Source organism: Salvelinus sp. IW2-2015, linkage group LG4q.1:29, assembly GCF_002910315.2.
Source record: "Salvelinus sp. IW2-2015 linkage group LG4q.1:29, ASM291031v2, whole genome shotgun sequence".
NCBI classification, from domain to species: domain Eukaryota; kingdom Metazoa; phylum Chordata; class Actinopteri; order Salmoniformes; family Salmonidae; genus Salvelinus; species Salvelinus sp. IW2-2015.
The window spans coordinates 26,163,884-26,181,524 of NC_036842.1; the positions used below are offsets into that span (position 1 = coordinate 26,163,884).

A 17,641-nucleotide genomic window follows, 5' to 3' on the forward strand; every position below is an offset into this window, starting at 1 on the left:
GAGGAGGATGTCAGAAATCCTGGCGTAGTCTAATAAAAAATTAGAATAGGTGTATGTGGTGCTTTCTAGGGCAGCCATGTAGTACGGCGCCCCTGGAGCAATTAGGGTTAAGTGCCTTGCTCAAAGCGACATTGACAGATTTTTCACCTTGTCTGCTCGGGTATTCGAATCCAGCGACTTTCGGTTACTGGCCCAATGCGCTAACCATGGCTACCTGCCGGCCATGAGACTATAATGTAATGCTTAGCCAGCGTATTCCTGGGGGGACTGGAAGTGGGTGGGTGTTGGAATATCTATAGCTGCGAGATGCAATATTATTCCATTTGCTTTGCAGGTAATTAAATTGTCCCCAAATCTGTAGCGATACACATTAAACTGACGCATCTTTGCCTCGCGAGCAGGAGACGTGAACCCAATCAAACGTCTGCGGCAGTTAGCAGTATCCTCCCCCATCATCCTCCCCATCTACTCTCTCCACTTGAGTGAGAGTGTCAGGGAGAATGGATTTCATTCAGGAAAAAGAAGCCCCTTCCCATCACTATCTCCAGTCGCCGTGTTTGGACCTGACTGGAAATCAACCCCATCTGTTGACCCGATTATACATGCACAGATTATCTCTGCTTTCTGTAGAACGGCCACAAAAAATACAAAATAAATTACAATCACAATTTCAGACCTAAATGGAGCACAGCTGTGATCCAGCAGCTCAAATACAAATAGTGCTAAACCATTGGAGTTCATCCTGTAAGGTCTAACTACATATCTACATATTAACTTGTCTGTAGAGACAAAAAAATAAACAGATCCATTGACAAAAAAAATCATTGCGTGGCATTGAGCACATCAGTCCTTCTCTTCTAATGGCTTCTTCTCAGCAACAACATTCTCCCTAATGCAGATTGCCAGTCTGATTCTATGCTGCTAGCTCTAGTGTCCATTGTCTCTGATGCTGGCCCCTGCATAGCACCCCTTCAGAAATCATTCCGTGGAGATGGGCTCATCAAAACGCCCTAAATTCTGCATGGATTGGCTAATCACAAGTGACATTAACCTGCGAGGGCCGGCTGCCTGGCTCCGGTTCCCTATAGCTGCCTCTCCTTTCTCGGGGAAGGAGCAGGCAGGAGCAGAGCTGAAATGGTAGCAGGCTATTTTTACCCATAGTACTGCTGCACTCCTTTGTTCCTCTCTCTTCTAGCGCCTGCCTACTGACCTGGACCTCTCAGGCTTTAGTATATCAGGAGAACACTGAGCCATGGGTTATACACATGTTTATAACATGAGCCATATCCATGATGAGAGATTTATATGTAACAGTACATATAGTACAAATAACAGTACATAAACATCAACACCCAACTGGTGCAGTAGTGCCTAAAGACACTGATCCCAAAGAGAGGAGCTCAGAGAAAGCTCGGTGATGACCAGGGGTATGGAAATGAAAGCAGTAGGTTTTGGGTTGACAGCCAAGGTGACATTTCACCCTGAGAAAAGAAACGCACACCTATTTAGGCGAGGTGCTGGCTAGCGGAGTAGAAAACTTAAAATAAAGGGAGAGACGCACACTCTAGCAGCTCGATGCACATATTTAATTTACCAACGTTTCGACAGGCAAGCTGTCTCCAGCCCAGAAACATCACACTGCCTTGTGAACTTCCTGAGCTGCTGCTAGCCCCTAGCCTCCGACTAATCTCCTGGTCATACTGAAACCAGTGTTTCAGCATGCAAAGGCGACTTGTCATGCAACATCCAACGTGACTGAGCGAGTCAGTTTGCCTACCTGGAAGGTCCATCTCTAAGTAAAATAAAGGTTCGGAATGCATCAACTCAGATCTCAGACACAAGTCTCCCAAATCATCCATGTTTCAAAGATTGCCTTGTTGCACATAATTAATGTAGAATATCGTATACGCCCGGAAAGGAGCCCTGTTCTCTTGACAAGCGCCTCGAAACCCATTTTAAAGCCATAAAGGGCGCTTGCCCTGCTCCTTCTTCCTCGTACGGCGTTACATCACTTACCACAGCCAATCACACAGGGGGACTGTCACCGACCACTCCTGCATTTTTCATTTCCTGAGAGCGATGTCGTCATTTTGAAAGCACACTTGCCTTTTTTCTTTTTGTTGCCGATGCTATCCCTCAATGTGCACAGCCCATGCAGTGCAGATCACAGTATCTTATAGACTAGAACACGCGCAGGCTAAAATACCTCTTAACAACCTTCGTACACAGCATCCTTTCCAAATATCTGACTATAGCTGCTGCCAAACCAAACCGTGCAACATCTTCTCTTAGCTGCAGCACAAGATGAGAGAAAAAAACCTGCAGCCTCTCTCTTTCTCTTCCACGCTTGCTCTGACTCTCAGCCTTCCATCTGCCCCCTCTTGCTGGTTGCTCGCCCACCTCCCACACGTTGTGCACCGGTTTTAGTCCTGCCCACTGTTGGCACTGAGACAAAGCCAGCTTGGCTGCTGCATCACATTGGCACAGTGGTGTAAAGTACTTAAGTAAAATACTTTAAAGTACTACTTAAGTTGTTTTTTGGGGGCATCGTACATTACTATTTATATTTGACAACTTTTACGCCACTACATTCCTAAAGAAAATAATTAACTTTTTACTCCATACATTTGTACTCGTTACATTTTGAATGCTTAGCAGGACAGAAAAAAAGTCAAATTCACCACTTATCAGAGAACATCCCTGGTCATCCCTACTGCCTCTATTCTGGCGGACTCACAACACAAATGCTTTGTTTGTAATTATGTCTGAGTGTTGGAGTGTCCCCTGGCTATCTGTAAAAAAAAAGAATACATTTTTTAATCTATTTTTATAAATAATTGTGCCGTCTGGTTTTCTTATATAAGGAATTTCTTTACTTTTGATACTTAAGTATATTTAAAACCAAATACTTTTAGACTTTTACTCATAGTATATTTTACTGGCTACTTTCAGTTGAGTCATTTTCTATTAGGTATCTTACTTTACTCAAGTCAATCAATCAAATTCAAATGTATTTTATATAGCCTTTCGTACATCAGCTAATATCTCGAAGTGCTGTACAGAAACCTAGCCTAAACCCCAAACAGCAAGCAATGCAGGTGTCAAGCACAGCAATGCAGGGTGGTAATTTTTCCACCACTGCATAGGCAGCCAGGCAGAGGAGCTACACTACACGTCCTAAAGCTGTGCACCAGTCACAGCCTCCCTCCTACTGTCACCCGCCATCCGGAGGCTCCAAAATACACCAGTAATCCTCCAGGAGTGACACTCAGTAAATTACAACTTCTCTGTGCACGGCTGAGGGACACTAAATAGCCCCAGTTCTGGTACGGGTTTAAAACTAGGGGCCGAGTGGAACGTGGTCATTGTCATCCCAGGACCGGCTTATGGGACGAAAAGAATGGAGGGAACGGCGTATTTCCAAAGGTAGCTTGGTATGATGAAATAGGCCACATTGACTGAAAGTCAATATACCTGATAAAAGCTTATCTGCGTGATGAGGAGGACAGCTGAGCTTGGCTTTACCTTTATAAGGACACCTGATCTCATTCAATGATAGCTCCTCTCTCGCACTAAATCAAAGTCATACACGATTTTTATACATATTAAAAACATGACTTAAGATAGCTACATTTGACTTATATACAGATATAATACATTACTCAACTTAACTTGTGCTACATATGCAGAGGCTTCTTTTTCTTGAGCTCGTCGTAAACCAAATTCCATTTGGGCCACTAAAATTGCCTCTGAACAGTATCGTCTAAATGAGAAAGTGTTGCAATGTAGTCCCTAGATAAATCAGGGTGCCTTTCTGACCACACAGACGAGCAGCAGGGTGATATGGGGTCTGTTAAGAACCAACAGCTTCTAAAAGTACAGCAGGGGAGAGGTAGAAACACACAGAGGAGAGGGAGTACGAGAGCGAGACTCAAACGAGCAGCGAGCGAGCCAGAGACACAGACGAGAAGAGAGAGCGAGCGAGCGAGCGAGCAGACACAGAGAGAGACGAGCGAGCGAAGCCAGATAGACACAGGAGGCGAGGAGAGGCGAGCGAGCCAAGACACAGAGAGGGCGGACGAGGAGCGGACGAGAGGCAGAGGCCAGAGACCAGAGAGAGGGCGAAGATCGAGAGGGATCGATGAGAGAGGAGGAAGCGAGGGAGAGCGAGAGAGGACGAGGAGAGCGAAGACGGGCGAGGAGACGCCGCGAGGAGTGAGCCAGAGCGAGGGGAGCGCGAGAGACAGCGAGAGAGCGGGAGCCAGCCAGAGACACCAGAGAAGTCGCGAGAGCCAGAGACACAGAGAGGGCGAGCGAGCCAGAGACACAGAAGAGGGCGAGAGCCAGAGCACAGACGAGGCGAAGCCCAGAGAGCCACAGAGAGCGCGAGCGAGCGAGAGACACAGAGAGGGCGGAGGAGAGGGCGAGAGAGAGCCACACAGAGCGCGAGAAGAGAGCGCCGAGAGAGCAGAGAGGGCGAGAGAGCCGAACGGAGGTGAGCGGCCGGAGAGCGAGCCAGAGACAGAGAGGCGAGCAGCGAGAGCACATACAGAGCGAGGCACACAAGCAGCGCCAAGAGAGCCGCCCGACCAGAGCCGCGAAGACGAGCGAGATGAGCAGAGCAGCGAGAGACGAGAGAGCCGATAGGACGAGCTGAGAGCGAGAGAGAGAGCCACACAGACAGCGATGGAGAGCGGAGAGAAGAGAGGAGAAAAGGCAGCCAACAACGAGCGAAAGCGATGAGAGAGACAGACGAGAGAGTAGAGATGAAGAGATGAGTTTTGAGCTGTGCCTCGAGCATCCACAGTTCGAGCCGGATATCAGAGCCGCGATGAGGAGCAGCCCACACAGAGAGAGCGAGGCGAGAGAGCGGGCCACACGAGAGACCTCGTGAGCTCGAGCTCCACTAGATCGCGACGGATGACGGCAGTAGTCAACTCGAGAGAGCGGAGCAGCGTCTCGGGAAGCGAGAGAGACGACAGCGTGAGCGAGGCGCTCTACAGGTCTCGTGAGAGCGATTGAACGAGAGCGAATTTTGAGAGCGCGGCCCCACACAGGCACGAGAGTAGCGAGCGGAGCCCACACAGAGAGATGCAAAGAGAGCGAGCTGCACACACAGAGCTGACTGACTCGCAGAGACGCCGTAGCGCACCCAGGAGACGAAGACGTAGCGCGTGCGCAGCCACACAGCGGAGAGAGAACTTGCGCGAGACCACTCAGAAGAGAAATGAACCGAGCGCCGCGCGAGCCACACCAGACGACGAAGACGAGAGCGGACGAGGTCCAGACAGGATGAGAGAGCCTGAGCGAGCCTAGATGCCACTCATCCAGAGAGCGAGGTGCGATGCACCACAGACGGAGCATGCTGATGCAACAGACTGATGATAGGAGCCCATCCTAGACGATGAGCGAGATGCTCCGACACTGGAGAGACGCTGAGCCACACAATAGACTGAGAGAGGAGAGCGAGCCACACACGAGACGATGATCGGAGATGCGAGCCCAACAGAGACGAGACGAGACACTCTCCTTGCTCTTACGCAGAGGCGGAGTTGGCCACACACGAGGAGAGGAGATCTCGCTCGCGCGCCGAGTGTGGCTCATTGGGTATCTATATGCGAGTTGACTCGCTCGCTCTCTGCAGAGAAGTAGCATGATCTACACTAGCTGTGGACGACGGACTCGTATTGTAGAAGCGCTACTGAGAAGCAGTTCAGGCGGGTGCGAGCCACACTACGGAAGGCGAGAGCGACGCCACAGCATCACATGTGAGAGCGGAAGAGCGAGCCCACAGAGACGAGAGAGGTACGCCGCGAGCTGATGAAGGCAGTAAGAGAGAATGAGATCGTGTACGGCCCGCGTGCGGTAACGGGTAGCGAGCTACCGAGAGAAGAGACCGAGCTCACCACAGAAGAGATAGGAGAGCGAGAGAGAGATGGCCTGCTCGCATGAGTTGAGTGAGCAAACGGTCGCATCAACCTCGTCGCTCCGCCTGAGTACGACGGCATTAAACGCCTGAGTCAGCGTTGGCCGACATCTGGTGGCCATCGTGTCGTCCTTACAGGTGCCCTCGCCAGGGGCGGGGTGTGTTATGCGAGACACAACTATCTGGTCGCGATCGCGCGTCTGTGTGACTGAATGCGTAGCTCCGACTCAGCGAGAGCGCTGTGACGTGAACGAGACGTGACAAGCTAGAGTCAGAGGAAGTCCCGCGAGAGATGATATCTACCACATCAGTGCGCTGCAGTCGAAGGGAGACGCCACACACGACGGAATAGAGCAAAGCGGAAGGGAGACCAGCAACGCGATCGCGCTGCGAGAGAGACCCCACGAGAGACAGAAGCGACAGAAGAGAGCAAAGACCGGCGCAGAGCAAGCAGCAACGACTCAACCACGTACCGAGACTCCACAGGCGAGAATGAACAAACGTGCCGCACAGGCGACGACGCGACAGAGCAGGCTCCATGAAAAAGAAGGACAGACCGGAAAACTCAGAGCGCGGTAAAGTTGAAGAACCCAGGAGAGCGCTGAGAGTAACCCAGAGGCGCAGACTTACACTGGGATCCGGAGAGCAGACCCAGAGATTACGCTCCCGCTAAAAGAGCCGGCGGAGACCCAGAGAGAGACGCGCAGAGAGCAGACCAAAGGAGACGCGTAGTCCCAGAGAGTGGACCCAGATAGGGAGCCCCAGCTATAGAGAGACCCAGAGAGAGCAGATACCCATGGGGAGCGATCGATTAGAGGAGAGACCAAGAGACAAGCCAAGCCAGCCCAGACCAGGACAGCGCAGACCAGAGCAGCCTGAGACATGACAGCCCAGCCAGACAGCAGACAGACAGGACAAGACAGCCAGACAGCCAGCCAGCGACAGGACCACAGCCCAGCCCAGAGGACGAATGACAGACAGACAGCGCAAGCCAGAGGACAGACTAGACAGACAAGCAGACAGACCAGAGCAGAGCACAGCCAGAGGACAGCCAGCCTCTCTCTCTCTCGCCCTCTCTCTCTCTCGCCCTCTCTCGCCCTCTCTGTGTCTCTGGCTCGCTCGCCCTCTCTCGCCCTCTCTGTGTCTCTGGCTCGCTCGCTCTCTCTCGCCCTCTCTGTGTCTCTGGCTCGCTCGCTCGCTCTCTCTCTGTGTCTCTGGCTCGCTCGCTCGCTCTCTCTCTCTCTGTGTCTCTGGCTCGCTCGCTCTGTTTGTGTCTCGCTCGCTCTCTCTCTCTGTGTGTTTCTCTCTCCCCTGCTGTACTTTTAGAAGCTGTTGGTTCTTACAGACCCCATATATCACCCTGCTGTCTGTCTGTGTGGTCAGAAAGGCACGCTGATTTATCTAGGGACTACATTGCAACATTTTCCATTTAGACGATACTGTTTCAGAGGCAATTTTAGTGGCCCCAAATGGAATTTGGTTTACGACCGAGCTCAAGAAAAAGAAGCCTCTGCATATGTAGCACAAGTTAAGTTGAGTAATGTATTATATCTGTATATAAGTCAAATGTAGTCTATCTTAAGTCATGTTTTTAATATGTATAAAATCATGTGTATGACTTTGATTTAGTGCGAGAGAGCGAGCTATCATTGAAATGAGATCATGTGTCCTTATAAAGGTAAAGCCAAGCTCAGCTGTCCTCCTCATCACGCAGATAAGCTTTTATCAGGTATATTGACTTTCAGTCAATGTGGCCTATTTCATCATTACCAAGCTACCTTTGGAAATACGCCGTTCCCTCATCCTTTTCGTCCCCATAAGCCGGTCCTGGGATGACAATGACCACGTTCCACTCCTGGCCCCTAGTTTTAAACCCGTACCCAGAACTGGGGCTATTTTAGTGTCCCTCAGCCGTGCAGAGAAGTTCTGAATTTACTGAGTGTCACTCCTGGAGGATTACTGGTGTATTTTGGAGCCTCCGGATGGCGGGTGACAGTAGGAGGGAGGCTGTGACTGGTGCACAGGCTTTAGGACGTGTAGTGTAGCTCCTCTGCCTGGCCTGCCTATGCAGTGGTGGAAAAATTACCACCTGCATTGCTTGCTTGACACCTGCATTGCTTGCTGTTTGGGGTTTTAGGCTAGGTTTCTGTACAGCACTTCGAGATATTAGCTGATGTACGAAAGGCTATATAAAATACATTTGAATTTGATTGATTGACTTGAGTAAAAGTAAAGATACCTAATAGAAAATGACTCAACTGAAAGTAGCCCAGTAAAATACTACTTGAGTAAAAGTCTAAAAGTATTTGGTTTTAAATATACTTAAGTATCAAAAGTAAAGAAATTCCTTATATTAAGAAAACCAGACGGCACAATATTCTTATAAAAATAGATTAAAAAATGTATTCTTTTTTTTTACAGATAGCCAGGGGCACACTCCAACACTCAGACATAACTTACAAACAAAGCATTTGTGTTTAGTGAGTCCGCCAGAATAGAGGCAGTAGGGATGACCAGGGATGTTCTCTTGATAAGTGTGTGAATTTGACTTTTTTTCTGTCCTGCTAAGCATTCAAAATGTAACGAGTACAAATGTATGGAGTAAAAAGTTAATTATTTTCTTTAGGAATGTAGTGGCGTAAAAGTTGTCAAATATAAATAGTAATGTACAGATGCCCCCAAAAACAACTTAAGTAGTACTTTAAAGTATTTTTACTTAAGTACTTTACACCACTGTGCCAATGTGATGCAGCAGCCAAGCTGGCTTTGTCTCAGTGCCAACAGTGGGCAGGACTAAACCGGTGCACAACGTGTGGGAGGTGGGGCGAGCAACCAGCAAGAGGGGGGCAGATGGGAGGGCTGAGAGTCAGAGCAAGCGTGGAAGAGAAAGAGAGAGGCTGCAGGTTTTTTTCTCTCACATTGTGCTGCAGCTAAGAGAAGATGTTGCACGGTTTGGTTTGGCAGCAGCTATAGTCAGATATTTGGAAAGGATGCTGTGTACGAAGGTTGTTATAGAGGTATTTTAGCCTGCGCGTGTTCTAGTCTATATAGATACTGTGATCTGCACTGCATGGGCTGTGCACATTGAGGGATAGCATCGGCAACTAAAAAAAGAAAAAAGGCAAGTGTGCTTTCAAAATGACGACATCGCTCTCAGGAAATGAAAAATGCAGGAGTGGTCGGTGACAGTCCCCCTGTGTGATTGGCTGTGGTAAGTGATGTAACGCGTTACTGAGCAAGGAAGCAGGCAAGCTGCCCTTTATGATGGCTTTTTAAAATGGGTTTCGAGGCGCTTGTACAAGAGAACAGGGCTCCTTTCCGGGCGTATTACGATATTCTATTATCATTCAAATGTGCAACAAGGCAATCTTTGAAACATGGATGATTTGGAGGACTTGTGTCTGAGATCTGAGTTTGATGCTGATTCCGAACCTTTATTTTACTTAGAGATGGACCTTCCAGGTAGGCAAACTGACTCGCTCAGTCACGTTGGATGTTGCATGACAAGTCTGTCTCTTTGCATGCTGAAACACTGGTTTCAGTATGACCAGGAGATTAGTCTGAGGCTAGGGGCTAGCAGCAGCTCAGGAAGTTCACAAGGCAGTGTGATGTGTTCTGGTGCTGGAAGACAGCTTGCCTGTCGAAACGTTGGTAAATTAAATATGTTTGCATCTGAGCTGCTAGAGTGTGCGTCTCTCCTTTATTTTTAAGTTTTCTACTCCGCTAGCCAGCACCTCGCCTAAATAGGTGTGCGTTTCTTTTTCTTCTAGGTGGTGAAATGTCACCTTGGCTGTCAACCCAAAACCTACTGCTTTCATTTCCATACCCTCTGGTCATCACCGAGCTTTCTCTGAGCTCCTCTCTTTGGGATCAGTGTCTTTAGGCACTACTGCCACCAGTTGGGTGTTGATGTTTATGTACTGTTATTTGTACTATATGTACTGTTACATATAATATTCCATCTCATGGATATGGCTCATGTTATAAACATGTGTATTATACCCATGGCTCAGTGTCTCTCCTGATATACTAAAGCCTGAGAGGTCCAGGTCAGTAGGCAGGCTGCTAGAGAGAGAGGGAACAAAGGGAGTGCAGCAGTACTAGTGGGTTAAAAATAGCCTGCTACCATTTCAGCTCTGCTCCTGCCTGCTCCTTCCTCCGAGAAAGAGAGAGGCAGCTATAGGGAACCTGAGCCAGGCAGCCGGCCCTCGCAGGTTAATGTCACTTGTGATTAGCCAATCCATGCAGAATTTAGGGCGTTTTGATGAGCCCATCTCCACGGAATGATTTCTGAAGGGGTGCTATGCAGGGGCCAGCATCAGAGACAATGGACACTAGAGCTAGCAGCATAGAATCAGACTGGCAATCTGCATTAGGGAGAATGTTGTTGCTGAGAAGAAGCCATTAGAAGAGAAGGGACTGGATGTGCTCAATGCCACGCAATGATTTTTTTTGTCAATGGATCTGTTTATTTTTTTGTCTCTACAGACAGTTATATTGGTAGATATGTAGTTATAGGACTTACAGGATGATACTCCAATGGTTTAGCACTATTTGTATTTGAGCTGCTGGATCACAGCTGTGCTCCATTTAGGTCTGAAATTGTGCATTGTAATTTATTTTGTATTTTTTGTGGCCGTTCTACAGAAAGGCAGAGATAATCTGTGCATGGTATAATCGGGTCAACAGATGGGGTTGATTTCCAGTCAGGTCCAAACACGGCGACTGGAGATAGTGATGGGAAGGGGCTTCTTTTTCCTGAATGAAATCCATTCTCCCTGACACTCTCACTCAAGTGGAGAGAGTAGTGGGGAGGATGATGGGGGGAGGATACTGCTAACTGCCGCAGACGTTTGATTGGGTTCACGTCTCCTGCTCGCGAGGCAAAGATGCGTCCAGTTTAATGTGTATCGCTACAGATTTGTGGGACAATTTAATTACCTGCAAAGCAAATGGAATAATATTGCATCTCGCAGCTATAGATATTCCAACACCCACCCCACTTCCAGCTCCCCCCAGGAATACGCTGGCTAAGCATTACATTATAGTCTCATGGCCGGCAGGTAGCCTAGTGGTTAGCGCATTGGGCCAGTAACCGAAAGGTCGCTGGATTCGAATACCCGAGCAGACAAGGTGAAAAATCTGTCAATGTGCCTTTGAGCAAGGCACTTAACCCTAATTTGCTCCAGGGGCGCCGTACTACTATGGCTGACCCTAGAAAGCACCACATACACCTATTCTAATTTTTTATTAGACTACGCCAGGATTTTCTGACATCCCTCCTGATAACTTTATGATCGTTTTTAATGACCTAGGGATTTGACTGTATCACTATATCATGTACTAAGCAGCCATCTCTCCCCTTTTGTCCACTACAGCCCTACCTCCCAAGCCACCAAAACCCACTCCCCCTGCTGTCACTAACAACGGTATGAACAACAACATGGCGCTGCAGGACGCTGAGTGGTACTGGGGAGACATCTCCCGCGAGGAGGTCAACGAGAAACTGAGGGACACGGCCGACGGTACGTTCTTGGTCCGTGACGCCTCCACCAAGATGCACGGCGACTACACGCTCACGTTGAGGTAAGACTACCCTTCCCCATTCCCTTCCTCTTAAACACTTCTCAACATTCTTGATAACAAGTGTTTGTTGATAATTTAGTTTTTAATTGGCTCTCTATTGTTTTCCACCTTCAGAAAAGGGGGTAACAATAAGCTGATCAAGATATTCCACCGGGATGGGAAATACGGCTTCTCTGACCCCCTGACCTTCAACTCGGTGGTGGAGCTCATCAACCACTACCGTAACGAGTCCCTGGCCCAGTACAACCCCAAGCTAGACGTGAAGCTGCAGTTTCCCGTCTCCAAACACCAGCAGGTAACCATCAGCATAATCATCAACTTTATTTGTTTAGGACTTTTCATACAATACATCTTAGCTAAAAGGTCTTTGCAAATGTATCATAAATGTGAAGATTCAATCCATTTCTTCTCCTTTCCTCCTCAGGATCAGGTGGTGAAGGAGGACAATATTGATGCTGTGGGGAAGAAGCTCCATGAGTACCATCAGCAGTACCAGGAGAAGAATCGAGAGTATGACCGACTCTACGAGGAGTACACCAGGACGTCCCAGGAAATCCAAATGAAAAGGACAGCGATCGAAGCCTTCAATGAAACCATCAAGATATTCGAGGAGCAATGCCAAACGCAAGAGCGGTACAGCAAGGAGTACATTGAGAAGTTCAGGAGGGAAGGCAATGACAAGGAGATCCAGAGGTAAGGACTTGGATCTAAACCCCCCAAAAAATTATAAAAAGGTTGAATTTGGACAGTAACGTTTTCTTAACTGATCAATTTCTTCATGTCTTAACTATGTGAATTATTGTTTTTCTCAGGATCATGGGCAACTATGAGAAGCTGAAGTCTCGTATCAGTGAGATCGTGGACAGCAAGCGGCGTCTGGAGGAGGACTTAAAGAAGCAGGCTGCTGACTACCGAGAGATCGACAAACGGATGAACAGCATCAAACCCGACCTCATCCAGCTCCGCAAGACCAGGGATCAGTACCTCACGTAAGTATAATCTCTATCCACCTCCTAGTCTCAAATAAATTCAAATAACTTTGTTCTGGTGAGGGAACGTCTTGTAAAGGTCTCCCTACTTCCTGTCTCTAATCGGTGTTGTCATGGTTCTTGTGTTCCAGGTGGTTGACCCAGAAGGGAGTCAGGCAGAAGAAGCTCAACGAGTGGCTAGACATCAGAAACGAGAACACAGAAGAGTGAGTATTCTAGACTGGCCTTCCATCCTTTTTATGTTCCTGGTATCTAAAGTTGACAAAGGGGAATCACATTGCACCATTGTTAAATGGGGTAGAAACATTCAATATCAAACTTTAATTATCTAACTCCCTCCCTCCGTCCATCTGTGTTCTCCAGTCAATACTCTATGGTGGATGACGATGAGGACCTTCCCCACCACGACGAGCGTTCCTGGAAGCTGGGCAACATCAACCGGCTTCAGGCTGAGGCCCTCCTCCGGGGGAAGAGGGACGGAACATTCCTGGTTCGAGACAGCAGCAAGGCAGGGTGCTACGCCTGCAGTGTTGTGTACGTATAAAGACCTTGTACTCATTCTACTTGCTCGTTATTGTACATTTGTGTACACATCTACCTCATCCAGAACTGACATTGCCTGCTTTGGTTACTGACATAATTTACCTAAGAAGTACTGCAAACACAGTTCAGAGACCGTTTGGGTACAGGTGTTATGTGTTCCCTTGAAGGTTGGGACTGTGCTGCTTTACATAGTTTCTGTTTACCTCAACCTGTTTACCTCAACCTGTATTCCAGCTATCTGCTTCTACACTGTTCAGTACATCAACGTTGGCACTGCAAACACACATCAGACACTGTAGACTGGTGTAGCATTCAGTGTAGACATTGCAGCTCAACCGTGGACTAGTTTAGTGTAGGGTAGAACCTCACTTGACCAAGGGCTTGATGGTTTGTCGAGTCGTAGAGTCAGGTGTGCCGTAGTGCTGGGCTGTAACAAAAATGTACAACCCTGACCTAACAGGACATGACTTGACATTTCTCTCTCCTCTCCAGGGTGGAAGGTGAAGTGAAGCACTGTGTCATCAACAAGACGCCCTCAGGGTTTGGCTTCGCTGAGCCTTACAACCTGTACAGCTCGCTCAAAGAACTGGTCCTCCACTACCAGCACACGTCACTGGTCCAGCACAATGACTCTCTGAATGTGACACTAGCGCACCCCGTCTACGCACAGCAGAGGCGGTGAGGACCCTACCGGCCATTCAGTCGGACAGAAACGTCTACTCAGCCTTTGTCCTCAAGGATTTTAAAAAGCTAGGATGTGTCTTGCCTACTAACATATACATACTTTTTATCCACAAGAGAGGAAAGGACTAAAGACAACTGCAAAACGAAGCCTGAAAACATTTCAGCGACTGTGAACTGACTGTGAGCAGTGGCGAGAGCCTGAATGTAGTCTTGTTACTCTCGTGCTTATTGTGGGAGCACAGAGTCAAGGCGAAACTGCTGAACTCTCTCCCTGAGTGGAGGACATTGGAGGCCTTTTCCTAATGGTGCTTGTTCTTTTCAAAGCTTTACCAGCTGGAATGTCAAAACGCAGATAAAACTCCAGTGCATAATTCTTTTTTTCTACCGTTCCACCTCTTTTCCCCATTTGTTTTTACTGTGTGTATGTGTCTGAGAGTGTTTGAGAGTTAGTGTGTGTGTCCTTGTGACCAAAACTAACAGTATCTGAAAGGTGTTGGGGGTGTCTAACACACCTGTGTGTTTAAGTGTTCAGTGACAGACCGTGGATCAACTGATAAATGTAGCAAAATGGCACTTTTGACAAAGTATAATCTTTTTATTGAAAAAGACTCCTATGGACTTGTTGAATCAAAGTAGCAAAGGAGATGACAAGGTGGCAAGAATTCCGGACTTTTCCCTTGCTAACCAGTGCAGAGACTCAACTGTTCTCTACTGTGGATGAGTGAAAATATGAACGAACTTGAAATGGAAATACTTAATTATGTATATATACAGAGGAGAATGTCAGTACAAAGCGATGAAAACCTACCATACCAAAAAAGCTCAGTTCCTTTTCAGTTATATCCTAATATGCTATGCAATTCTGTGTCTCCCTTATTTCTGCAAAGTTGTTTTTATTCTGTTGCAAACCCATAATATAAGCTTGTTTTTATTGCTTGAAAAAGTGTATTTTTCCCATGTAAATATCCAAGAGGATATTTTGTGTCAAAATGCCAAGATAAAAACTGCTTCATATTTTTTAAGAAAGTAAATAATAGTAACATACTTTATTACAAATTTTTATCAGCAACTGATAAAATATGAGTGTTTTATTAGTACTTTTTTGCTTCAAACTGATATTCCTCTCAGGCTGAGAGCCTTTTGAGTATTTGACAGCTGCTTCAGTCACAATAAATATTTCTAACAGAATCACATGTTCTAGATCTTAGTCGAAAAACAAACAATGGTAGCATCCCATAGCATCCAAAGTGGCAGCCTATTCCTTATAGGATACAGGGACTAGGGTGCCATTTGAGACGTAGCCTATGACTTAAGTATGAGCACTCTTAGCATGGAATAATGGGAATATGTGTTGATTACTGCAATCGTAATGGTGCATGTTGTACTCAACTTTTCAACCATCCCTATGGAAACAACAGTATAGATTTATTTTGTTATATAACCTTTCCCCTTCACAAGGAGATCAAAGCAAATCTGTTTTTAAATGACAAATTGTTATTAAAAGTATAAATTGGGAGACATTTGATCTTCCCATATGCTTTGTCCCTACAGTATTTTTTCTGTATCAGAAAATCTTTTGAGTGTTTTAAAGGGGTGGATCAACTCATTTCGAATAATGATTGCTTAATATCGTACGACTTTGTCTATCAATACATAGTGGTTCTGTTACTTGGAGAAAGTACCAACATTTTGCTGCAACCCTCTATTAAACAGTGTCACTGCTGCAGTTTTAGTTTACACCCCTTTATTAAAAAATTCAAATGTCCATGAGTGTAAATTAGGATTTTAATCTGTACTATACTGTAAACATGTATCAATGGAAATTCACATTGATAGATATTGTATGACCTAACATGACAAATAATCTTGATACATTTCTTTTCAACTCCGTTATGTCCCCAGAATGATAAACATAGTAACATTTATATCGATAAATAGATTTTATTTGAATTATAAAATATTATATTCAACTTTAGACTATCAGCTAAAGACTTACCATCCAAGCACAGTCAATAAAATAAAATTAAAATGGAGCACACAGCCATGCAATCTCCATAGACAAACATGGCCTTACTGAAGAGCTCAGTGACTTTCAACGTCGCACCGTCAGCATGCCACCTTTCCAACAAGTCAGTTAGTCAAATTTCTTCCCTGCTAGAGCTGCCCCAGTCAACTGTAAGTGCTGTTATTGTGAGGTGGCAACGTCTATGAGCATCAAAATGGTTAGTTGAGATTGGTGTGGAAGAACTTGACTGGCCTGCATAGAGCCCTGACCTCAACCCCTTCGAACACTTTTGGGTTGATTTGGAACGCCGACTGCGAGCCAGGCCTAATCGCCCAACATCAGTTTCCGACCTCACAAATGTTCTTGTGGCTGAATGGAAGCAAGTCCCTGCAGCAATGTTCCAACATCTAGTGGAAAGCAGCATGTCCACTGTTTAGCTCTGCAATGTGGATGTGCGTCATTCTGATTGGTCAAGAGTCAATAGCTATTTCAAATCCCCATTCCTATTTACAGCAATGCATTTCATGCATGACACATTACCTTTGTGAGCCCCCATGGGAGTGGATTTTGACAAAGCGTGAGCAAAATAGTCTGTGCAGTGTTTACGAGATGCTGTTCACACTGCCTAGCAGTCTTGCGTCAGTGTATGACCAAAACGGTTATCATGTAGAATTTTCCTTTTTACACATTTTAAAGGAGTAGTTCACTATTTTACAACTTTATGTTAGACGGTACCTCTCCCTGAAAGTAGTCTATTGGCCGTAACAAAAAAATGTAATGGCCAACTTACCTTTTAAGTAACATCAAACCAAATATGTAGTTGATTTGAATTGATTTAATTTTTTTTACATGCACACATGGCCCATCACTTTCATTGATTGTTAGCTTTTTAGTGGGTGTTTATAGAACTGAACCATGGATTACAGTTTCATGGCCAATAGGCTACTTCCAGCGTGAGGAACCATCTAACATCCAAGTTGTAAAATATTGAACTACTCTTTTTAAGATTAATTGTCGTTAACTGTTTTTCTTTTGCTTTACTCACATTGGTTCACTCGAGGCCAATAACTACAGAACCAGTTAAAACAAAGCAAGTTTGTATTCAAGCTACTATGTCACCTCTGGGGATAAATACCCATTGTACTATACAATACCTTTTCAAGTTTGTTATATAATTGTAGTTTGATCTCAGGTGGCCATGGTCTTGTTTGTCACTTTTGTCCAAAGTGTCATCTCTGTGTTCTTTGGAAAAAACCTGCACCGTTTTGAGGTTTATTTTCTTTTAACCCTCAATGACTGTACTTCAGTTGACACGGTCACCTGTGAGGTGAGATTGAGATTTACCAGTGTTCCCCAGTTTGTCTTCAAACCTGTATTAGGCTTTGTTAAAATGAAATAAAAATGTTTAAGAAACTATTTTTGAAGTAAATTGCTAATTTTACCAGAATATTGTGTCTATGGATCAATACCAGCTGAAAAGTACAACTAGATGACTTCAAAGGAAAAAAGACTGAAGGCTCCTTTTCAGTTGCAGAACTCTGTGTACAGTTGGGTGTCTTTTTTTTAGGTTATGCAAATTCCGGGTATGGCATGATGGCACAGCATTGATGTCACCATTAATAAGAAAACCGAGAGCGTCTGAACGCTTTGTTCCCTCTGAGAACATTCACATTGTGACTGAATTTATATAGGCGTATGTGTTTTTAGCTATTTTATATCACACCACTTAATTCTAGAATGGACTTTCAGTTCCTACATTTCACCAATTAATTTCTACTTGCAGATACAGGATGTTAATGATATCATTGTATTAAATGAAATGTGTCTTATCAGATTTGACTTGATTTTAGCATTTTTCTTTTATATACAGTACCACAGTAAGCACAGTGTTCCTTAACCAGGCTGTGG

General features: G+C 45.9%; 1 protein-coding gene across 5 annotated transcripts in view; it reads left to right on the forward strand.

Annotated features, from left to right (window-relative positions):
• pik3r1 (phosphoinositide-3-kinase, regulatory subunit 1 (alpha)) overlaps positions 1–17,149 on the forward strand; it is a 57,919-nt gene extending 40,770 nt beyond the window's left edge. For 3 of the 5 annotated variants that reach the window (XM_023984213.2, XM_070442487.1, XM_023984215.2), the window contains 7 exons: positions 11,305–11,512; positions 11,627–11,807; positions 11,937–12,205; positions 12,325–12,501; positions 12,633–12,707; positions 12,865–13,035; positions 13,537–17,149. In XM_023984213.2, the coding sequence (XP_023839981.1) occupies positions 11,305–11,512; positions 11,627–11,807; positions 11,937–12,205; positions 12,325–12,501; positions 12,633–12,707; positions 12,865–13,035; positions 13,537–13,726 (1,271 nt within the window). In that variant the 3' untranslated portion in view covers positions 13,727–17,149. Of the gene's footprint in view, positions 1–8,795; positions 9,138–9,188; positions 9,389–11,304; positions 11,513–11,626; positions 11,808–11,936; positions 12,206–12,324; positions 12,502–12,632; positions 12,708–12,864; positions 13,036–13,536 lie in introns of those variants that run through there. The other 2 variants (XM_023984216.2, XM_023984214.2) reach the window with 2 other exon arrangements.
• The last annotated feature ends 492 nt before the right edge of the window (positions 17,150–17,641 follow it).